Source organism: Phalangium opilio, unplaced genomic scaffold, assembly GCF_054372755.1.
Source record: "Phalangium opilio isolate 3A_F unplaced genomic scaffold, DU_Popi_V2 ptg000229l_1, whole genome shotgun sequence".
In the NCBI taxonomy this organism is placed as follows: domain Eukaryota; kingdom Metazoa; phylum Arthropoda; class Arachnida; order Opiliones; family Phalangiidae; genus Phalangium; species Phalangium opilio.
The window spans coordinates 1,038,438-1,062,318 of NW_028324220.1; the positions used below are offsets into that span (position 1 = coordinate 1,038,438).

The 23,881-nt window shown below is 49.3% G+C and overlaps 1 protein-coding gene across 1 annotated transcript in view; it reads left to right on the forward strand.

Annotated features, from left to right (window-relative positions):
- Nucleotides 1-22,707, forward strand: part of LOC149614056 (uncharacterized) — a 79,502-nt gene extending 56,795 nt beyond the window's left edge. Inside the window, exon 6 of the mRNA XM_089858008.1 lies at nt 22,607-22,707. Coding sequence (XP_089714134.1) covers nt 22,607-22,707 — 101 coding nt within the window. The remainder of the gene's footprint in view (nt 1-22,606) is intronic.
- The last annotated feature ends 1,174 nt before the right edge of the window (nt 22,708-23,881 follow it).

A 23,881-nucleotide genomic window follows, 5' to 3' on the forward strand; every position in this document is an offset into this window, starting at 1 on the left:
ATCAAAATGAACCATTCGTGGAAAGTAAATATTAAACAATCCTCCGGCACGAGGAAGGGGGCCTGTGGGTAGAGCTAGGGCAGCTCATTAAAATGAACCATTCGTGGAAAGGGAAATATTAAACAATCCTCCGGCACGAGGAAGGCGGCCTGTGGGTAAAGCTAGGGCAGCTCGTCAAAATGAACCATTCGTGGAAAGGGAAATATTAAACAATCCTCCAGCACGAGGAAGGCGGCCTGTGGGTAGAGCTAGGGCAGCTCATCAAAATGAACCATTCGTGGAAAGGGAAATATTAAACAATCCTCCGGCACGAGGAAGGCGGCCTGTGGGTAGAGCTAGGGCAGCTCATCAAAATGAACCATTCGTGGAAAGGGAAATATTAAACAATCCTCCGTCACGAGGAAGGCGGCCTGTGGGTAGAGCTAGGGCAGCTCATCAAAATGAACCATTCGTGGAAAGGGAAATATTAAACAATCCTCCGGCACGAGGAAGGCAGCCTGTGGGTAGAGCTAGGGCAGCTCATCAAAATGAATCATTCGTGGAAAGGGAAGTATTGAACAATCCTCCAGCACGAGGAAGGCGGCCTGTGAGTAGAGCTAGGGCAGCTCATCAAAATGAACCATTCGTGGAAAGGGAAATATTAAACAATCCTCCGGAACGAGGAAGGGGGCCTGTGGGTAGAGCTAGTGCAGCTCATCAAAATGAACCATTCGTGGAAAGTAAATATTAAACAATCCTCCGGCACGAGGAAGGGGGCCTGTGGGTAGAGCTAGGGCAGCTCATTAAAATGAACCATTCGTGGAAAGGGAAATATTAAACAATCCTCCGGCACGAGGAAGGCGGCCTGTGGGTAAAGCTAGGGCAGCTCGTCAAAATGAACCATTCGTGGAAAGGGAAATATTAAACAATCCTCCAGCACGAGGAAGGCGGCCTGTGGGTAGAGCTAGGGCAGCTCATCAAAATGAACCATTCGTGGAAAGGGAAATATTAAACAATCCTCCGGCACGAGGAAGGCGGCCTGTGGGTAGAGCTAGGGCAGCTCATCGAAATGAACCATTCGTGGAAAGGGAAATATTAAACAATCCTCCGGCACGAGGAAGGCGGCCTGTGGGTAGAGCTAGGGCAGCTCATCAAAATGAACCATTCGTGGAAAGGGAAATATTAAACAATCCTCCGGCACGAGGAAGGCGGCCTGTGGGTAGAGCTAGGGCAGCTCATCAAAATGAACCATTCGTGGAAAGAGAAATATTAAACAATCCTGCGGCACGAGGAAGGCGGCCTGTGGGTAGAGCTAGGGCAGCTCATCAAAATGAACCATTCGTGGAAAGGGAAATATTAAACAATCCTGCGGCAAGAGGAAGGCGGCCTGAGGGTAGAGCTAGGGCAGCTCGTCAAAATGAACCATTCGTGGAAAAAGGGAAGTATTGAACAATCCTCCGGCACGAGGAAGGCGGCCTGTGGGTAGAGCTAGGGCAGCTCATCAAAATGAACCATTCGTGGAAAGGGAAATATTAAACAATCCTCCGTCACGAGGAAGGCGGCCTGTGGGTAGAGCTAGGGCAGCTCATCAAAATGAACCATTCGTGGAAAGGGAAATATTAAACAATCCTCCGGCACGAGGAAGGCAGCCTGTGGGTAGAGCTAGGGCAGCTCATCAAAATGAATCATTCGTGGAAAGGGAAGTATTGAACAATCCTCCAGCACGAGGAAGGCGGCCTGTGAGTAGAGCTAGGGCAGCTCATCAAAATGAACCATTCGTGGAAAGGGAAATATTAAACAATCCTCCGGAACGAGGAAGGGGGCCTGTGGGTAGAGCTAGTGCAGCTCATCAAAATGAACCATTCGTGGAAAGTAAATATTAAACAATACTCCGGCACGAGGAAGGGGGCCTGTGAGTAGAGCTAGGGCAGCTCATCAAAATGAACCATTCGTGGAAAGGGAAATATTAAACAATCCTCCGGCACGAGGAAGGCGGCCTGTGGGTAAAGCTAGGGCAGCTCGTCAAAATGAACCATTCGTGGAAAGGGAAATATTAAACAATCCTCCAGCACGAGGAAGGCGGCCTGTGGGTAGAGCTAGGGCAGCTCATCAAAATGAACCATTCGTGGAAAGGGAAATATTAAACAATCCTCCGGCACGAGGAAGGCGGCCTGTGAGTATAGCTGGGGCAGCTCATCAAAATGAACCATTCGTGGAAAGGGAAATATTAAACAATCCTCCGGCACGAGGAAGGCGGCCTGTGGGTAGAGCTAGGGCAGCTCGTCAAAATGAACCATTCGTGGAAAGGGAAATATTAAACAATCCTCCAGCACGAGGAAGGCGGCCTGTGGGTAGAGCTAGGGCAGCTCGTCAAAATGAACCATTCGTGGAAAGGGAAGTATTGAACAATCCTCCAGCACGAGGAAGGCGGCCTGTGAGTAGAGCTAGGGCAGCTCATCAAAATGAACCATTCGTGGAAAGGGAAATATTAAACAATCCTCCGGCACGAGGAAGGCGGCCTGTGGGTAGAGCTAGAGCAGCTCATCAAAATGAACCATTCGTGGAAATGGAAATATTAAACAATCCTCCGGCACGAGGAAGGCGGCCTGTGGGTAGAGCTAGGGCAGCTCGTCAAAATGAACCATTCGTGGAAAGGGAAATATTAAACAATCCTCCGGCACGAGGAAGGCGGCCTGAGGGTAGAGCTAGGGCAGCTCGTCAAAATGAACCATTCGTGGAAAGGGAAATATTAAACAATCCTCCGGCACGAGGAAGGCGGCCTGAGGGTAGAGCTAGGGCAGCTCGTCAAAATGAACCATTCGTGGAAAGGGAAGTATTGAACAATCCTCCAGTACGAGGAAGGCGTTCTGTGGGTAGAGCTAGGGCAGCTCATCAAAATGAACCATTCGTTTAAAGGGAAATATTAAACAATCCTACGGCACGAGGAAGGCGGCCTGTGGGTAGAGCTAGGGCAGCTCATCAAAATGAACCATTCGAGGAAAGGGAAATATTAAACAATCCTCCGGCACGAGGAAGGCGGCCTGTGGGTAGAGCTAGGGCAGCTCATCGAAATGAACCATTCGTGGAAAGGGAAATATTAAACAATCCTCCGGCACGAGGAAGGCGGCCTGTGGGTAGAGCTAGGGCAGCTCATCAAAATGAACCATTCGTGGAAAGGGAAATATTAAACAATCCTCCGGCACGAGGAAGGCGGCCTGTGGGTAAAGCTAGGGCAGCTCGTCAAAATGAACCATTCGTGGAAAGGGAAATATTAAACAATCCTCCAGCACGAGGAAGGCGGCCTGTGGGTAGAGCTAGGGCAGCTCATCAAAATGAACCATTCGTGGAAAGGGAAATATTAAACAATCCTCCGGCACGAGGAAGGCGGCCTGTGAGTATAGCTGGGGCAGCTCATCAAAATGAACCATTCGTGGAAAGGGAAATATTAAACAATCCTCCGGCACGAGGAAGGCGGCCTGTGGGTAGAGCTAGGGCAGCTCGTCAAAATGAACCATTCGTGGAAAGGGAAATATTAAACAATCCTCCAGCACGAGGAAGGGGGCCTGTGGGTAGAGCTAGGGCAGCTCATTAAAATGAACCATTCGTGGAAAGGGAAATATTAAACAATCCTCCGGCACGAGGAAGGCGGCCTGTGGGTAAAGCTAGGGCAGCTCGTCAAAATGAACCATTCGTGGAAAGGGAAATATTAAACAATCCTCCAGCACGAGGAAGGCGGCCTGTGGGTAGAGCTAGGGCAGCTCATCAAAATGAACCATTCGTGGAAAGGGAAATATTAAACAATCCTCCGGCACGAGGAAGGCGGCCTGTGGGTAGAGCTAGGGCAGCTCATCGAAATGAACCATTCGTGGAAAGGGAAATATTAAACAATCCTCCGGCACGAGGAAGGCGGCCTGTGGGTAGAGCTAGGGCAGCTCATCAAAATGAACCATTCGTGGAAAGGGAAATATTAAACAATCCTCCGGCACGAGGAAGGCGGCCTGTGGGTAGAGCTAGGGCAGCTCATCAAAATGAACCATTCGTGGAAAGAGAAATATTAAACAATCCTGCGGCACGAGGAAGGCGGCCTGTGGGTAGAGCTAGGGCAGCTCATCAAAATGAACCATTCGTGGAAAGGGAAATATTAAACAATCCTGCGGCAAGAGGAAGGCGGCCTGAGGGTAGAGCTAGGGCAGCTCGTCAAAATGAACCATTCGTGGAAAAAGGGAAGTATTGAACAATCCTCCGGCACGAGGAAGGCGGCCTGTGGGTAGCTAGGGCAGCTCATCAAAATGAACCATTCGTGGAAAGGGAAATATTAAACAATCCTCCGTCACGAGGAAGGCGGCCTGTGGGTAGAGCTAGGGCAGCTCATCAAAATGAACCATTCGTGGAAAGGGAAATATTAAACAATCCTCCGGCACGAGGAAGGCAGCCTGTGGGTAGAGCTAGGGCAGCTCATCAAAATGAATCATTCGTGGAAAGGGAAGTATTGAACAATCCTCCAGCACGAGGAAGGCGGCCTGTGAGTAGAGCTAGGGCAGCTCATCAAAATGAACCATTCGTGGAAAGGGAAATATTAAACAATCCTCCGGAACGAGGAAGGGGGCCTGTGGGTAGAGCTAGTGCAGCTCATCAAAATGAACCATTCGTGGAAAGTAAATATTAAACAATCCTCCGGCACGAGGAAGGGGGCCTGTGAGTAGAGCTAGGGCAGCTCATCAAAATGAACCATTCGTGGAAAAGGAAATATTAAACAATCCTCCGGCACGAGGAAGGCGGCCTGTGGGTAAAGCTAGGGCAGCTCGTCAAAATGAACCATTCGTGGAAAGGGAAATATTAAACAATCCTCCAGCACGAGGAAGGCGGCCTGTGGGTAGAGCTAGGGCAGCTCATCAAAATGAACCATTCGTGGAAAGGGAAATATTAAACAATCCTCCGGCACGAGGAAGGCGGCCTGTGAGTATAGCTGGGGCAGCTCATCAAAATGAACCATTCGTGGAAAGGGAAATATTAAACAATCCTCCGGCACGAGGAAGGCGGCCTGTGGGTAGAGCTAGGGCAGCTCGTCAAAATGAACCATTCGTGGAAAGGGAAATATTAAACAATCCTCCAGCACGAGGAAGGCGGCCTGTGGGTAGAGCTAGGGCAGCTCGTCAAAATGAACCATTCGTGGAAAGGGAAGTATTGAACAATCCTCCAGCACGAGGAAGGCGGCCTGTGAGTAGAGCTAGGGCAGCTCATCAAAATGAACCATTCGTGGAAAGGGAAATATTAAACAATCCTCCGGCACGAGGAAGGCGGCCTGTGGGTAGAGCTAGAGCAGCTCATCAAAATGAACCATTCGTGGAAAGGGAAATATTAAACAATCCTCCGGCACGAGGAAGGCGGCCTGTGGGTAGAGCTAGGGCAGCTCGTCAAAATGAACCATTCGTGGAAAGGGAAATATTAAACAATCCTCCGGCACGAGGAAGGCGGCCTGAGGGTAGAGCTAGGGCAGCTCGTCAAAATGAACCATTCGTGGAAAGGGAAATATTAAACAATCCTCCGGCACGAGGAAGGCGGCCTGTGGGTAGAGCTAGGGCAGCTCATCAAAATGAACCATTCGTGGAAAGGGAAATATTAAACAATCCTGCGGCAAGAGGAAGGCGGCCTGAGGGTAGAGCTAGGGCAGCTCGTCAAAATGAACCATTCGTGGAAAAAGGGAAGTATTGAACAATCCTCCGGCACGAGGAAGGCGGCCTGTGGGTAGCTAGGGCAGCTCATCAAAATGAACCATTCGTGGAACGGGAAATATTAAACAATCCTCCGTCACGAGGAAGGCGGCCTGTGGGTAGAGCTAGGGCAGCTCATCAAAATGAACCATTCGTGGAAAGGGAAATATTAAACAATCCTCCGGCACGAGGAAGGCAGCCTGTGGGTAGAGCTAGGGCAGCTCATCAAAATGAATCATTCGTGGAAAGGGAAGTATTGAACAATCCTCCAGCACGAGGAAGGCGGCCTGTGAGTAGAGCTAGGGCAGCTCATCAAAATGAACCATTCGTGGAAAGGGAAATATTAAACAATCCTCCGGAACGAGGAAGGGGGCCTGTGGGTAGAGCTAGTGCAGCTCATCAAAATGAACCATTCGTGGAAAGTAAATATTAAACAATCCTCCGGCACGAGGAAGGGGGCCTGTGAGTAGAGCTAGGGCAGCTCATCAAAATGAACCATTCGTGGAAAAGGAAATATTAAACAATCCTCCGGCACGAGGAAGGCGGCCTGTGGGTAAAGCTAGGGCAGCTCGTCAAAATGAACCATTCGTGGAAAGGGAAATATTAAACAATCCTCCAGCACGAGGAAGGCGGCCTGTGGGTAGAGCTAGGGCAGCTCATCAAAATGAACCATTCGTGGAAAGGGAAATATTAAACAATCCTCCGGCACGAGGAAGGCGGCCTGTGAGTATAGCTGGGGCAGCTCATCAAAATGAACCATTCGTGGAAAGGGAAATATTAAACAATCCTCCGGCACGAGGAAGGCGGCCTGTGGGTAGAGCTAGGGCAGCTCGTCAAAATGAACCATTCGTGGAAAGGGAAATATTAAACAATCCTCCAGCACGAGGAAGGCGGCCTGTGGGTAGAGCTAGGGCAGCTCGTCAAAATGAACCATTCGTGGAAAGGGAAGTATTCAACAATCCTCCAGCACGAGGAAGGCGGCCTGTGAGTAGAGCTAGGGCAGCTCATCAAAATGAACCATTCGTGGAAAGGGAAATATTAAACAATCCTCCGGCACGAGGAAGGCGGCCTGTGGGTAGAGCTAGAGCAGCTCATCAAAATGAACCATTCGTGGAAAGGGAAATATTAAACAATCCTCCGGCACGAGGAAGGCGGCCTGTGGGTAGAGCTAGGGCAGCTCGTCAAAATGAACCATTCGTGGAAAGGGAAATATTAAACAATCCTCCGGCACGAGGAAGGCGGCCTGAGGGTAGAGCTAGGGCAGCTCGTCAAAATGAACCATTCGTGGAAAGGGAAATATTAAACAATCCTCCGGCACGAGGAAGGCGGCCTGAGGGTAGAGCTAGGGCAGCTCGTCAAAATGAACCATTCGTGGAAAGGGAAGTATTGAACAATCCTCCAGTACGAGGAAGGCGTTCTGTGGGTAGAGCTAGGGCAGCTCATCAAAATGAACCATTCGTTTAAAGGGAAATATTAAACAATCCTACGGCACGAGGAAGGCGGCCTGTGGGTAGAGCTAGGGCAGCTCATCAAAATGAACCATTCGAGGAAAGGGAAATATTAAACAATCCTCCGGAACGAGGAAGGGGGCCTGTGGGTAGAGCTAGTGCAGCTCATCAAAATGAACCATTCGTGGAAAGTAAATATTAAACAATCCTCCGGCACGAGGAAGGGGGCCTGTGAGTAGAGCTAGGGCAGCTCATCAAAATGAACCATTCGTGGAAAAGGAAATATTAAACAATCCTCCGGCACGAGGAAGGCGGCCTGTGGGTAAAGCTAGGGCAGCTCGTCAAAATGAACCATTCGTGGAAAGGGAAATATTAAACAATCCTCCAGCACGAGGAAGGCGGCCTGTGGGTAGAGCTAGGGCAGCTCATCAAAATGAACCATTCGTGGAAAGGGAAATATTAAACAATCCTCCGGCACGAGGAAGGCGGCCTGTGAGTATAGCTGGGGCAGCTCATCAAAATGAACCATTCGTGGAAAGGGAAATATTAAACAATCCTCCGGCACGAGGAAGGCGGCCTGTGGGTAGAGCTAGGGCAGCTCGTCAAAATGAACCATTCGTGGAAAGGGAAATATTAAACAATCCTCCAGCACGAGGAAGGCGGCCTGTGGGTAGAGCTAGGGCAGCTCGTCAAAATGAACCATTCGTGGAAAGGGAAGTATTGAACAATCCTCCAGCACGAGGAAGGCGGCCTGTGAGTAGAGCTAGGGCAGCTCATCAAAATGAACCATTCGTGGAAAGGGAAATATTAAACAATCCTCCGGCACGAGGAAGGCGGCCTGTGGGTAGAGCTAGAGCAGCTCATCAAAATGAACCATTCGTGGAAAGGGAAATATTAAACAATCCTCCGGCACGAGGAAGGCGGCCTGTGGGTAGAGCTAGGGCAGCTCGTCAAAATGAACCATTCGTGGAAAGGGAAATATTAAACAATCCTCCGGCACGAGGAAGGCGGCCTGAGGGTAGAGCTAGGGCAGCTCGTCAAAATGAACCATTCGTGGAAAGGGAAATATTAAACAATCCTCCGGCACGAGGAAGGCGGCCTGAGGGTAGAGCTAGGGCAGCTCGTCAAAATGAACCATTCGTGGAAAGGGAAGTATTGAACAATCCTCCAGTACGAGGAAGGCGTTCTGTGGGTAGAGCTAGGGCAGCTCATCAAAATGAACCATTCGTTTAAAGGGAAATATTAAACAATCCTACGGCACGAGGAAGGCGGCCTGTGGGTAGAGCTAGGGCAGCTCATCAAAATGAACCATTCGAGGAAAGGGAAATATTAAACAATCCTCCGGCACGAGGAAGGCGGCCTGTGGGTAGAGCTAGGGCAGCTCATCGAAATGAACCATTCGTGGAAAGGGAAATATTAAACAATCCTCCGGCACGAGGAAGGCGGCCTGTGGGTAGAGCTAGGGCAGCTCATCAAAATGAACCATTCGTGGAAAGGGAAATATTAAACAATCCTCCGGCACGAGGAAGGCGGCCTGTGGGTAAAGCTAGGGCAGCTCGTCAAAATGAACCATTCGTGGAAAGGGAAATATTAAACAATCCTCCAGCACGAGGAAGGCGGCCTGTGGGTAGAGCTAGGGCAGCTCATCAAAATGAACCATTCGTGGAAAGGGAAATATTAAACAATCCTCCGGCACGAGGAAGGCGGCCTGTGAGTATAGCTGGGGCAGCTCATCAAAATGAACCATTCGTGGAAAGGGAAATATTAAACAATCCTCCGGCACGAGGAAGGCGGCCTGTGGGTAGAGCTAGGGCAGCTCGTCAAAATGAACCATTCGTGGAAAGGGAAATATTAAACAATCCTCCAGCACGAGGAAGGCGGCCTGTGGGTAGAGCTAGGGCAGCTCGTCAAAATGAACCATTCGTGGAAAGGGAAGTATTGAACAATCCTCCAGCACGAGGAAGGCGGCCTGTGAGTAGAGCTAGGGCAGCTCATCAAAATGAACCATTCGTGGAAAGGGAAATATTAAACAATCCTCCGGCACGAGGAAGGCGGCCTGTGGGTAGAGCTAGAGCAGCTCATCAAAATGAACCATTCGTGGAAAGGGAAATATTAAACAATCCTCCGGCACGAGGAAGGCGGCCTGTGGGTAGAGCTAGGGCAGCTCGTCAAAATGAACCATTCGTGGAAAGGGAAATATTAAACAATCCTCCGGCACGAGGAAGGCGGCCTGAGGGTAGAGCTAGGGCAGCTCGTCAAAATGAACCATTCGTGGAAAGGGAAATATTAAACAATCCTCCGGCACGAGGAAGGCGGCCTGAGGGTAGAGCTAGGGCAGCTCGTCAAAATGAACCATTCGTGGAAAGGGAAGTATTGAACAATCCTCCAGTACGAGGAAGGCGTTCTGTGGGTAGAGCTAGGGCAGCTCATCAAAATGAACCATTCGTTTAAAGGGAAATATTAAACAATCCTACGGCACGAGGAAGGCGGCCTGTGGGTAGAGCTAGGGCAGCTCATCAAAATGAACCATTCGAGGAAAGGGAAATATTAAACAATCCTCCGGCACGAGGAAGGCGGCCTGTGGGTAGAGCTAGGGCAGCTCATCGAAATGAACCATTCGTGGAAAGGGAAATATTAAACAATCCTCCGGCACGAGGAAGGCGGCCTGTGGGTAGAGCTATGGCAGCTCATCAAAATGAACCATTCGTGGAAAGGGAAATATTAAACAATCCTCCGGCACGAGGAAGGCGGCCTGAGGGTAGAGCTAGGGCAGCTCGTCAAAATGAACCATTCGTGGAAAGGGAAGTATTGAACAATCCTCCAGTACGAGGAAGGCGTTCTGTGGGTAGAGCTAGGGCAGCTCATCAAAATGAACCATTCGTTTAAATTGAAATATTAAACAATCCTACGGCACGAGGAAGGCGGCCTGTGGGTAGAGCTAGGGCAGCTCATCAAAATGAACCATTCGAGGAAAGGGAAATATTAAACAATCCTCCGGCACGAGGAAGACGGCCTGTGGGTAGAGCTAGGGCAGCTCGTCAAAATGAACCATTCGTGGAAAGGGAAGTATTAAACAATCCTCCGGCACGAGGAAGGCGGCCTGTGGGTAGAGCTAGGGCAGCTTGTCAAAATGAACCATTCGTTTAAAGGGAAATATTAAACAATCCTACGGCACGAGGAAGGCGGCCTGTGGGTAGAGCTAGGGCAGCTCATCAAAATGAACCATTCGAGGAAAGGGAAATATTAAACAATCCTCCGGCACGAGGAAGGCGGCCTGTGGGTAGAGCTAGGGCAGCTCATCGAAATGAACCATTCGTGGAAAGGGAAATATTAAACAATCCTCCGGCACGAGGAAGGCGGCCTGTGGGTAGAGCTAGGGCAGCTCATCAAAATGAACCATTCGTGGAAAGGGAAATATTAAACAATCCTCCGGCACGAGGAAGGCGGCCTGTGGGTAGAGCTAGGGCAGCTCATCAAAATGAACCATTCGTGGAAAGGGAAGTATTGAACAATCCTCCAGCACGAGGAAGGCGGCCTGTGAGTAGAGCTAGGGCAGCTCATCAAAATGAACCATTCGTGGAAAGGGAAATATTAAACAATCCTCTGGCACGAGGAAGGGGGCCTGTGGGTAGAGCTAGTGCAGCTTGTCAAAATGAACCATTCGTGGAAAGGGAAGTATTGAACAATCCTCCAGCACGAGGAAGGCGGCCTGTGAGTAGAGCTAGGGCAGCTCATCAAAATGAACCATTCGTGGAAAGAGAAATATTAAACAATCCTCCGGCACGAGGAAGGGGGCCTGTGGGTAGAGCTAGTGCAGCTCATCAAAATGAACCATTCGCGGAAAGGGAAATATTAAACAATCCTCCGGCACGAGGAAGGGGGCCTGTGGGTAGAGCTAGGGCAGCTCATCAAAATGAGACATTCGTGGAAAGGGAAATATTAAACAATCCTCCGGCACGAGGAAGGCGGCCTGTGGGTAAAGCTGGGGCAGCTCATCAAAATGAACCATTCGTGGAAAGGGAAATATTAAACAATCCTCCGGCACGAGGAAGGCGGCCTGTGGGTAAAGCTAGGGCAGCTCGTCAAAATGAACCATTCGTGGAAAGGGAAGTATTGAACAATCCTCCGGCACGAGGAAGGCGGCCTGTGGGTAGAGCTAGGGCAGCTCATCAAAATGAACCATTCGTGGAAAGGGAAATATTAAACAATCCTCCGGCACGAGGAAGGCGGCCTGTGGGTAGAGCTAGGGCAGCTCGTCAAAATGAACCATTCGTGGAAAGGGAAGAATTGAACAATCCTCCAGCACGAGGAAGGCGGCCTGTGAGTAGAGCTAGGGCAGCTCATCAAAATGAACCATTCGTGGAAAGGGAAATATTAAACAATCCTCCGGCACGAGGAAGGCGGCCTGTGGGTAGAGCTAGAGCAGCTCATCAAAATGAACCATTCGTGGAAAGGGAATTATTTAACAATCCTCCGGCACGAGGAAGGCAGCCTGTGGGTAGAGCTAGGGCAGCTCATCAAAATGAACCATTCGTGGAAAGGGAAGTATTAAACAATCCTCCGGCACGAGGAAGGCGGCCTGTGGGTAGAGCTAGGGCAGCTCGTCAAAATTAACCATTCGTGGAAAGGGAAGAATTGAACAATCCTCCAGCACGAGGAAGGCGGCCTGTGAGTAGAGCTAGGGCAGCTCATCAAAATGAACCATTCGTGGAAAGGGAAGTATTAAACAATCCTCCGGCACGAGGAAGGCGGCCTGTGGGTAGAGCTAGGGCAGCTCGTCAAAATGAACCATTCGTGGAAAGGGAAGTATTAAACAATCCTCCGGCACGAGGAAGGCGGCCTGTGGGTAGAGCTAGGGCAGCTTGTCAAAATGAACCATTCGTTTAAAGGGAAATATTAAACAATCCTACGGCACGAGGAAGGCGGCCTGTGGGTAGAGCTAGGGCAGCTCATCAAAATGAACCATTCGAGGAAAGGGAAATATTAAACAATCCTCCGGCACGAGGAAGGCGGCCTGTGGGTAGAGCTAGGGCAGCTCATCGAAATGAACCATTCGTGGAAAGGGAAATATTAAACAATCCTCCGGCACGAGGAAGGCGGCCTGTGGGTAGAGCTAGGGCAGCTCATCAAAATGAACCATTCGTGGAAAGGGAAATATTAAACAATCCTCCGGCACGAGGAAGGCGGCCTGTGGGTAGAGCTAGGGCAGCTCATCAAAATGAACCATTCGTGGAAAGGGAAATATTAAACAATCCTCCGGCAAGAGGAAGGCGGCCTGAGGGTAGAGCTAGGGCAGCTCGTCAAAATGAACCATTCGTGGAAAGGGAAGTATTGAACAATCCTCCGGCACGAGGAAGGCGGCCTGTGGGTAGAGCTAGGGCAGCTCATCAAAATGAACCATTCGTGGAAAGGGAAATATTAAACAATCCTCCGTCACGAGGAAGGCGGCCTGTGGGTAGAGCTAGGGCAGCTCATCAAAATGAACCATTCGTGGAAAGGGAAATATTAAACAATCCTCCGGCACGAGGAAGGCAGCCTGTGGGTAGAGCTAGGGCAGCTCATCAAAATGAACCATTCGTGGAAAGGGAAGTATTGAACAATCCTCCAGCACGAGGAAGGCGGCCTGTGAGTAGAGCTAGGGCAGCTCATCAAAATGAACCATTCGTGGAAAGGGAAATATTAAACAATCCTCTGGCACGAGGAAGGGGGCCTGTGGGTAGAGCTAGTGCAGCTCATCAAAATGAACCATTCGTGGAAAGTAAATATTAAACAATCCTCCGGCACGAGGAAGGGGGCCTGTGGGTAGAGCTAGGGCAGCTCATCAAAATGAACCATTCGTGGAAAGGGAAATATTAAACAATCCTCCGGCACGAGGAAGGCGGCCTGTGGGTAAAGCTAGGGCAGCTCGTCAAAATGAACCATTCGTGGAAAGGGAAATATTAAACAATCCTCCAGCACGAGGAAGGCGGCCTGTGGGTAGAGCTAGGGCAGCTCATCAAAATGAACCATTCGTGGAAAGGGAAATATTAAACAATCCTCCGGCACGAGGAAGGCGGCCTGTGGGTAGAGCTAGAGCAGCTCATCAAAATGAACCATTCGTGGAAAGGGAAATATTTAACAATCCTCCGGCACGAGGAAGGCAGCCTGTGGGTAGAGCTAGGGCAGCTCATCAAAATGAACCATTCGTGGAAAGGGAAATACTAAACAATCCTCCAGCACGAGGAAGGCGGCCTGTGGGTAGAGCTAGGGCAGCTCATCAAAATGAACCATTCGTGGAAAGGGAAATATTAAACAATCCTCCGGCACGAGGAAGGCGGCCTGTGGGTAGAGCTAGGGCAGCTCATCAAAATGAACCATTCGTGGAAAGGGAAATATTAAACAATCCTCCGGCACGAGGAAGGCGGCCTGAGGGTAGAGCTAGGGCAGCTCGTCAAAATGAACCATTCGTGGAAAGGGAAGTATTGAACAATCCTCCAGTACGAGGAAGGCGTTCTGTGGGTAGAGCTAGGGCAGCTCATCAAAATGAACCATTCGTTTAAAGGGAAATATTAAACAATCCTCCGGCACGAGGAAGGCGGCCTGTGGGTAGAGCTAGGGCAGCTCATCAAAATGAACCATTCGAGGAAAGGGAAATATTAAACAATCCTCCGGCACGAGGAAGGCGGCCTGTGGGTAGAGCTAGTGCAGCTCATCAAAATGAACCATTCGTGGAAAGGGAAATATTAAACAATCCTCCGGCACGAGGAAGGGGGCCTGTGGGTAGAGCTAGGGCAGCTCATCAAAATGAACCATTCGTGGAAAGGGAAATATTAAACAATCCTCCGGCACGAGGAAGGCGGCCTGTGGGTAAAGCTAGGGCAGCTCGTCAAAATGAACCATTCGTGGAAAGGGAAATACTAAACAATCCTCCAGCACGAGGAAGGCGGCCTGTGGGTAGAGCTAGGGCAGCTCATCAAAATGAACCATTCGTGGAAAGGGAAATATTAAACAATCCTCCGGCAGGAGGAAGGCGGCCTGTGGGTAGAGCTAGGGCAGCTCATCAAAATGAACCATTCGTGGAAAGGGAAGTATTAAACAATCCTCCGGCACGAGGAAGGCGGCCTGTGAGTAGAGCTAGGGCAGCTCATCAAAATGAACCATTCGTGGAAAGGGAAATATTAAACAATCCTCCGGCACGAGGAAGGCGGCCTGTGGGTAGAGCTAGAGCAGCTCATCAAAATGAACCATTCGTGGAAAGGGAAGAATTGAACAATCCTCCAGCACGAGGAAGGCGGCCTGTGAGTAGAGCTAGGGCAGCTCATCAAAATGAACCATTCGTGGAAAGGGAAGTATTAAACAATCCTCCGGCACGAGGAAGGCGGCCTGTGGGTAGAGCTAGGGCAGCTTGTCAAAATGAACCATTCGTGGAAAGGGAAGTATTGAACAATCCTCCAGCACGAGGAAGGCGGCCTGTGAGTAGAGCTAGGGCAGCTCATCAAAATGAACCATTCGTGGAAAGAGAAATATTAAACAATCCTCCGGCACGAGGAAGGGGGCCTGTGGGTAGAGCTAGTGCAGCTCATCAAAATGAACCATTCGCGGAAAGGGAAATATTAAACAATCCTCCGGCACGAGGAAGGGGGCCTGTGGGTAGAGCTAGGGCAGCTCATCAAAATGAGACATTCGTGGAAAGGGAAATATTAAACAATCCTCCGGCACGAGGAAGGCGGCCTGTGGGTAAAGCTAGGGCAGCTCGTCAAAATGAACCATTCGTGGAAAGGGAAATATTAAACAATCCTCCAGCACGAGGAAGGCGGCCTGTGGGTAGAGCTAGGGCAGCTCATCAAAATGAACCATTCGTGGAAAGGGAAATATTAAACAATCCTCCGGCACGAGGAAGGCGGCCTGTGGGTAGAGCTAGGGCAGCTCATCAAAATGAACCATTCGTGGAAAGGGAAATATTAAACAATCCTCCGGCACGAGGAAGGCGGCCTGTGGGTAGAGCTAGGGCAGCTCGTCAAAATGAACCATTCGTGGAAAGGGAAGAATTGAACAATCCTCCAGCACGAGGAAGGCGGCCTGTGAGTAGAGCTAGGGCAGCTCTTCAAAATGAACCATTCGTGGAAAGGGAAATATTAAACAATCCTCCGGCACGAGGAAGGCGGCCTGTGGGTAGAGCTAGAGCAGCTCATCAAAATGAACCATTCGTGGAAAGGGAAATATTTAACAATCCTCCGGCACGAGGAAGGCAGCCTGTGGGTAGAGCTAGGGCAGCTCATCAAAATGAACCATTCGTGGAAAGGGAAGTATTAAACAATCCTCCGGCACGAGGAAGGCGGCCTGTGGGTAGAGCTAGGGCAGCTCGTCAAAATTAACCATTCGTGGAAAGGGAAGAATTGAACAATCCTCCAGCACGAGGAAGGCGGCCTGTGAGTAGAGCTAGGGCAGCTCATCAAAATGAACCATTCGTGGAAAGGGAAGTATTAAACAATCCTCCGGCACGAGGAAGGCGGCCTGTGGGTAGAGCTAGGGCAGCTTGTCAAAATGAACCATTCGTGGAAAGGGAAGTATTGAACAATCCTCCAGCACGAGGAAGGCGGCCTGTGAGTAGAGCTAGGGCAGCTCATCAAAATGAACCATTCGTGGAAAGGGAAATATTAAACAATCCTCCGGCACGAGGAAGGGGGCCTGTGGGTAGAGCTAGTGCAGCTCATCAAAATGAACCATTCGTGGAAAGGGAAATATTAAACAATCCTCCGGCACGAGGAAGGCGGCCTGTGGGTAGAGCTAGGGCAGCTCGTCAAAATGAACCATTCGTGGAAAGGGAAGAATTGAACAATCCTCCAGCACGAGGAAGGCGGCCTGTGAGTAGAGCTAGGGCAGCTCATCAAAATGAACCATTCGTGGAAAGGGAAATATTAAACAATCCTCCGGCACGAGGAAGGCGGCCTGTGGGTAGAGCTAGAGCAGCTCATCAAAATGAACCATTCGTGGAAAGGGAAATATTAAACAATCCTCCGGCACGAGGAAGGCGGCCTGTGGGTAGAGCTAGGGCAGCTCATCAAAATGAACCATTCGTGGAAAGGGAAGTATTAAACAATCCTCCGGCACGAGGAAGGCGGCCTGTGGGTAGAGCTAGGGCAGCTCGTCAAAATGAACCATTCGTGGAAAGGGAAGAATTGAACAATCCTCCAGCACGAGGAAGGCGGCCTGTGAGTAGAGCTAGGGCAGCTCATCAAAATGAACCATTCGTGGAAAGGGAAGTATTAAACAATCCTCCGGCACGAGGAAGGCGGCCTGTGGGTAGAGCTAGGGCAGCTTGTCAAAATGAACCATTCGTGGAAAGGGAAGTATTGAACAATCCTCCAGCACGAGGAAATCGGCCTGTGAGTAGAGCTAGGGCAGCTCATCAAAATGAACCATTCGTGGAAAGGGAAGTATTAAACAATCCTCCGGCACGAGGAAGGGGGCCTGTGGGTAGAGCTAGTGCAGCTCATCAAAATGAACCATTCGTGAAAAGGGAAATATTAAACAATCCTCCGGCACGAGGAAGGGGGCCTGTGGGTAGAGCTAGGGCAGCTCATCAAAATGAACCATTCGTGGAAAGGGAAATATTAAACAATCCTCCGGCACGAGGTAGGCGGCCTGTGGGTAAAGCTAGGGCAGCTCGTCAAAAAGAACCATTCGTGGAAAGGGAAATACTAAACAATCCTCCAGCACGAGGAAGGCGGCCTGTGGGTAGAGCTAGGGCAGCTCATCAAAATGAACCATTCGTGGAAAGGGAAATATTAAACAATCCTCCGGCACGAGGAAGGCGGCCTGTGGGTAGAGCTAGGGCAGCTCATCAAAATGAACCATTCGTGGAAAGGGAAGTATTAAACAATCCTCCGGCACGAGGAAGGCGGCCTGTGAGTAGAGCTAGGGCAGCTCATCAAAATGAACCATTCGTGGAAAGGGAAATATTAAACAATCCTCCGGCACGAGGAAGGCGGCCTGTGGGTAGAGCTAGAGCAGCTCATCAAAATGAACCATTCGTGGAAAGGGAAGTATTGAACAATCCTCCAGCACGAGGAAGGCGGCCTGTGAGTAGAGCTAGGGCAGCTCATCAAAATGAACCATTCGTGGAAAGGGAAATATTAAACAATCCTCCGGCACGAGGAAGGGGGCCTGTGGGTAGAGCTAGTGCAGCTCATCAAAATGAACCATTCGCGGAAAGGGAAATATTAAACAATCCTCCGGCACGAGGAAGGGGGCCTGTGGGTAGAGCTAGGGCAGCTCATCAAAATGAACCATTCGTGGAAAGGGAAATATTAAACAATCCTCCGGCACGAGGAAGGCGGCCTGTGGGTAAAGCTAAGGCAGCTCGTCAAAATGAACCATTCGTGGAAAGGGAAATATGAAACAATCCTCCAGCACGAGGAAGGCGGCCTGTGGGTAGAGCTAGGGCAGCTCATCAAAATGAACCATTCGTGGAAAGGGAAATATTAAACAATCCTCCGGCACGAGGAAGGCGGCCTGTGGGTAGAGCTAGGGCAGCTCATCAAAATGAACCATTCGTGGAAAGGGAAGTATTAAACAATCCTCCGGCACGAGGAAGGCGGCCTGTGGGTAGAGCTAGGGCAGCTCGTCAAAATGAACCATTCGTGGAAAGGGAAGAATTGAACAATCCTCCAGCACGAGGAAGGCGGCCTGTGAGTAGAGCTAGGGCAGCTCATCAAAATGAACCATTCGTGGAAAGGGAAATATTAAACAATCCTCCGGCACGAGGAAGGCGGCCTGTGGGTAGAGCTAGAGCAGCTCATCAAAATGAACCATTCGTGGAAAGGGAAGTATTAAACAATCCTCCGGCACGAGGAAGGCGGCCTGTGGGTAGAGCTAGGGCAGCTCGTCAAAATGAACCATTCGTGGAAAGGGAAGAATTGAACAATCCTCCAGCACGAGGAAGGCGGCCTGTGAGTAGAGCTAGGGCAGCTCATCAAAATGAACCATTCGTGGAAAGGGAAGTATTAAACAATCCTCCGGCACGAGGAAGGCGGCCTGTGGGTAGAGTTAGGGCAGCTCATCAAAATGAACCATTCGTGGAAAGGGAAATATTAAACAATCCTCCGGCACGAGGAAGGGGGCCTGTGGGTAGAGCTAGGGCAGCTCATCAAAATGAACCATTCGTGGAAAGGGAAGTATTAAACAATCCTCCGGCACGAGGAAGGCGGCCTGTGGGTAGAGCTAGGGCAGCTCGTCAAAATGAACCATTCGTGGAAAGGGAAGAATTGAACAATCCTCCAGCACGAGGAAGGCGGCCTGTGAGTAGAGCTAGGGCAGCTCATCAAAATGAACCATTCGTGGAAAGGGAAATATTAAACAGTCCTCCGGCACGAGGAAGGCGGCCTGTGGGTAGAGCTAGAGCAGCTCATCAAAATGAACCATTCGTGGAAAGGGAAGTATTAAACAATCCTCCGGCACGAGGAAGGCGGCCTGTGGGTAGAGCTAGGGCAGCTCATCAAAATGAATCATTCGTGGAAAGGGAAGTATTAAACAATCCTCCGGCACGAGGAAGGCGGCCTGTGGGTAGAGCTAGGGCAGCTCGTCAAAATGAACCATTCGTGGAAAGGGAAGAATTGAACAATCCTCCAGCACGAGGAAGGCGGCCTGTGAGTAGAGCTAGGGCAGCTCATCAAAATGAACCATTCGTGGAAAGGGAAGTATTAAAAAATCCTCCGGCACGAGGAAGGCGGCCTGTGGGTAGAGCTAGGGCAGCTTGTCAAAATGAACCATTCGTGGAAAGGGAAGTATTGAACAATCCTCCAGCACGAGGAAGGCGGCCTGTGAGTAGAGCTAGGGCAGCTCATCAAAATGAACCATTCGTGGAAAGGGAAATATTAAACAATCCTCCGGCACGAGGAAGGGGGCCTGTGGGTAGAGCTAGTGCAGCTCATCAAAATGAACCATTCGTGGAAAGGGAAATATTAAACAATCCTCCGGCACGAGGAAGGGGGCCTGTGGGTAGAGCTAGGGCAGCTCATCAAAATGAACCATTCGTGGAAAGGGAAGTATTAAACAATCCTCCGGCACGAGGAAGGCGGCCTGTGGGTAGAGCTAGGGCAGCTCGTCAAAATGAACCATTCGTGGAAAGGGAAGAATTGAACAATCCTCCAGCACGAGGAAGGCGGCCTGTGAGTAGAGCTAGGGCAGCTCATCAAAATGAACCATTCGTGGAAAGGGAAATATTAAACAATCCTCCGGCACGAGGAAGGCGGCCTGTGGGTAGAGCTAGAGCAGCTCATCAAAATGAACCATTCGTGGAAAGGGAAGTATTAAACAATCCTCCGGCACGAGGAAGGCGGCCTGTGGGTAGAGCTAGGGCAGCTCATCAAAATGAACCATTCGTGGAAAGGGAAGTATTAAACAATCCTCCGGCACGAGGAAGGCGGCCTGTGGGTAGAGCTAGGGCAGCTCGTCAAAATGAACCATTCGTGGAAAGGGAAGAATTGAACAATCCTCCAGCACGAGGAAGGCGGCCTGTGAGTAGAGCTAGGGCAGCTCATCAAAATGAACCATTCGTGGAAAGGGAAGTATTAAACAATCCTCCGGCACGAGGAAGGCGGCCTGTGGGTAGAGCTAGGGCAGCTTGTCAAAATGAACCATTCGTGGAAAGGGAAGTATTGAACAATCCTCCAGCACGAGGAAATCGGCCTGTGAGTAGAGCTAGGGCAGCTCATCAAAATGAACCATTCGTGGAAAGGGAAGTATTAAACAATCCTCCGGCACGAGGAAGGGGGCCTGTGGGTAGAGCTAGTGCAGCTCATCAAAATGAACCATTCGTGAAAAGGGAAATATTAAACAATCCTCCGGCACGAGGAAGGGGGCCTGTGGGTAGAGCTAGGGCAGCTCCTCAAAATGAACCATTCGTGGAAAGGGAAATATTAAACAATCCTCCGGCACGAGGTAGGCGGCCTGTGGGTAAAGCTAGGGCAGCTCGTCAAAAAGAACCATTCGTGGAAAGGGAAATACTAAACAATCCTCCAGCACGAGGAAGGCGGCCTGTGGGTAGAGCTAGGGCAGCTCATCAAAATGAACCATTCGTGGAAAGGGAAATATTAAACAATCCTCCGGCACGAGGAAGGCGGCCTGTGGGTAGAGCTAGGGCAGCTCATCAAAATGAACCATTCGTGGAAAGGGAAGTATTAAACAATCCTCCGGCACGAGGAAGGCGGCCTGTGAGTAGAGCTAGGGCAGCTCATCAAAATGAACCATTCGTGGAAAGGGAAATATTAAACAATCCTCCGGCACGAGGAAGGCGGCCTGTGGGTAGAGCTAGAGCAGCTCATCAAAATGAACCATTCGTGGAAAGGGAAGTATTGAACAATCCTCCAGCACGAGGAAGGCGGCCTGTGAGTAGAGCTAGGGCAGCTCATCAAAATGAACCATTCGTGGAAAGGGAAATATTAAACAATCCTCCGGCACGAGGAAGGGGGCCTGTGGGTAGAGCTAGTGCAGCTCATCAAAATGAACCATTCGCGGAAAGGGAAATATTAAACAATCCTCCGGCACGAGGAAGGGGGCCTGTGGGTAGAGCTAGGGCAGCTCATCAAAATGAACCATTCGTGGAAAGGGAAATATTAAACAATCCTCCGGCACGAGGAAGGCGGCCTGTGGGTAAAGCTAAGGCAGCTCGTCAAAATGAACCATTCGTGGAAAGGGAAATATGAAACAATCCTCCAGCACGAGGAAGGCGGCCTGTGGGTAGAGCTAGGGCAGCTCATCAAAATGAACCATTCGTGGAAAGGGAAATATTAAACAATCCTCCGGCACGAGGAAGGCGGCCTGTGGGTAGAGCTAGGGCAGCTCATCAAAATGAACCATTCGTGGAAAGGGAAGTATTAAACAATCCTCCGGCACGAGGAAGGCGGCCTGTGGGTAGAGCTAGGGCAGCTCGTCAAAATGAACCATTCGTGGAAAGGGAAGAATTGAACAATCCTCCAGCACGAGGAAGGCGGCCTGTGAGTAGAGCTAGGGCAGCTCATCAAAATGAACCATTCGTGGAAAGGGAAATATTAAACAATCCTCCGGCACGAGGAAGGCGGCCTGTGGGTAGAGCTAGAGCAGCTCATCAAAATGAACCATTCGTGGAAAGGGAAGTATTAAACAATCCTCCGGCACGAGGAAGGCGGCCTGTGGGTAGAGCTAGGGCAGCTCGTCAAAATGAACCATTCGTGGAAAGGGAAGAATTGAACAATCCTCCAGCACGAGGAAGGCGGCCTGTGAGTAGAGCTAGGGCAGCTCATCAAAATGAACCATTCGTGGAAAGGGAAGTATTAAACAATCCTCCGGCACGAGGAAGGCGGCCTGTGGGTAGAGTTAGGGCAGCTCATCAAAATGAACCATTCGTGGAAAGGGAAATATTAAACAATCCTCCGGCACGAGGAAGGGGGCCTGTGGGTAGAGCTAGGGCAGCTCATCAAAATGAACCATTCGTGGAAAGGGAAGTATTAAACAATCCTCCGGCACGAGGAAGGCGGCCTGTGGGTAGAGCTAGGGCAGCTCGTCAAAATGAACCATTCGTGGAAAGGGAAGAATTGAACAATCCTCCAGCACGAGGAAGGCGGCCTGTGAGTAGAGCTAGGGCAGCTCATCAAAATGAACCATTCGTGGAAAGGGAAATATTAAACAATCCTCCGGCACGAGGAAGGCGGCCTGTGGGTAGAGCTAGGGCAGCTCATCAAAATGAATCATTCGTGGAAAGGGAAGTATTAAACAATCCTCCGGCACGAGGAAGGCGGCCTGTGGGTAGAGCTAGGGCAGCTCGTCAAAATGAACCATTCGTGGAAAGGGAAGAATTGAACAATCCTCCAGCACGAGGAAGGCGGCCTGTTAGTAGAGCTAGGGCAGCTCATCAAAATGAACCATTCGTGGAAAGGGAAGTATTAAACAATCCTCCGGCACGAGGAAGGCGGCCTGTGGGTAGAGCTAGGGCAGCTTGTCAAAATGAACCATTCGTGGAAAGGGAAGTATTGAACAATCCTCCAGCACGAGGAAGGCGGCCTGTGAGTAGAGCTAGGGCAGCTCATCAAAATGAACCATTCGTGGAAAGGGAAATATTAAACAATCCTCCGGCACGAGGAAGGGGGCCTGTGGGTAGAGCTAGTGCAGCTCATCAAAATGAACCATTCGTGGAAAGGGAAATATTAAACAATCCTCCGGCACGAGGAAGGGGGCCTGTGGGTAGAGCTAGGGCAGCTCATCAAAATGAACCATTCGTGGAAAGGGAAATATTAAACAATCCTCCGGCACGAGGAAGGGGGCCTGTGGGTAGAGCTAGGGCAGCTCATCAAAATGAACCATTCGTGGAAAGGGAAATATTAAATATTAAATATTAGGGACAAAACCAGTGATGATGGAAGAAGTTGGAGGCACGGACAAAGATTTGAAATGTAAGCCGAAATTTTCTTCGGAACCCCGGCGGCTTTAAGTCTAACATAAAGATTACTTTAGAATATTTCCCATGCGCAAACGAAGTTAGCAGCGAAAATAGCAGTCCGTATCGTAGTGAAGAGAGTAGCAGCGAAGAAATCACTGGTGAAGAAAGTAGCTGAGGCAGCGGGGACGAGAGCAATGGTAGGTAGCGAGTCCGGAAGTAGCAAAATGGAATAATTTAACCATTAAAAAATTATAAATCGTAATATTTAATGTATTAAAGGTTTTATAAATTTTTAAAAATCTTTTTATTTAATTTCATAAAACGTCCTAAAAAGCTTTGATGAACGCTTTTAAAACAAATGAAAATCTTCCAAATATCTTTGTAAGTTTAATTTTATATTTACATTCATTATAACTGAATTTAAAATCAGACTTAATCTCAACTATATGACTTTGTTAAATGGTGTTGTCAAAAAACACCTAATTTTATGAAACTAGAGGTTATAAATTATTTCATTAAGATAAAAAAATGCAACATTCAATACAATTGTTAAATGTATTTGTAAACATCAGTTTAAATTAACTTAAACGTTTTACTAAAATATTTTAGTGTAATGTTTTTCAACAATTATCTTAACTTAAATCAACGGAATTTTTAGCTTCTATGAGCATACCGTTGAAAATCAAATTTTCAAAATTTTTAAGATTTAAAATGCTCATATGAAGACACATCAATTTTACATTACCAACTAACAAAGCCTTACTCTTTAAAAATCGTTTCACTTAATCGTTGAGTAGAACAGATAGCTCTAACTGCGTAAGATATACTAAATCATGGTTTTCACTTGACCGAATAAAATACTACTTTGCAGCTAGACGTCAAACGTCACATTTTTTTACATTGTCACCCAGCGCTATAGTGTTTTCACTTAGCGTTGTTCACGCAAATAATGGGACCAAGGCTTAACTGATAAACTGAACATTGCACAAATTGTAGCTCCCATCCATTGTCTTTCTTTTTTGGTCTTTGCAATCTTTGCGTCTAATATTATAAAGATATTAGACACAATCTCTTCCAGAAATTCTTCAGCATTGACCTTCGAAATTCTCAGGGATTTGTACTTAAGTAACTGGCGGATCGCGGACGTCCGTTTTCCGAACACGCGTGCTCGAAAATGACGTCACGACTCAAGCTTATCGCTGATTGGCACGCGCAGAGCGTTAACGTTGAACGCGACCGAAAAATAGAAAGCTAATATCGCCACACTCAACGTAATTTCTATACAGCGTAACTATGTTTTTTCCGGGTGTCGCTTGACGTAGGGCGAAAAGTCGTGATTTACGCCAAGT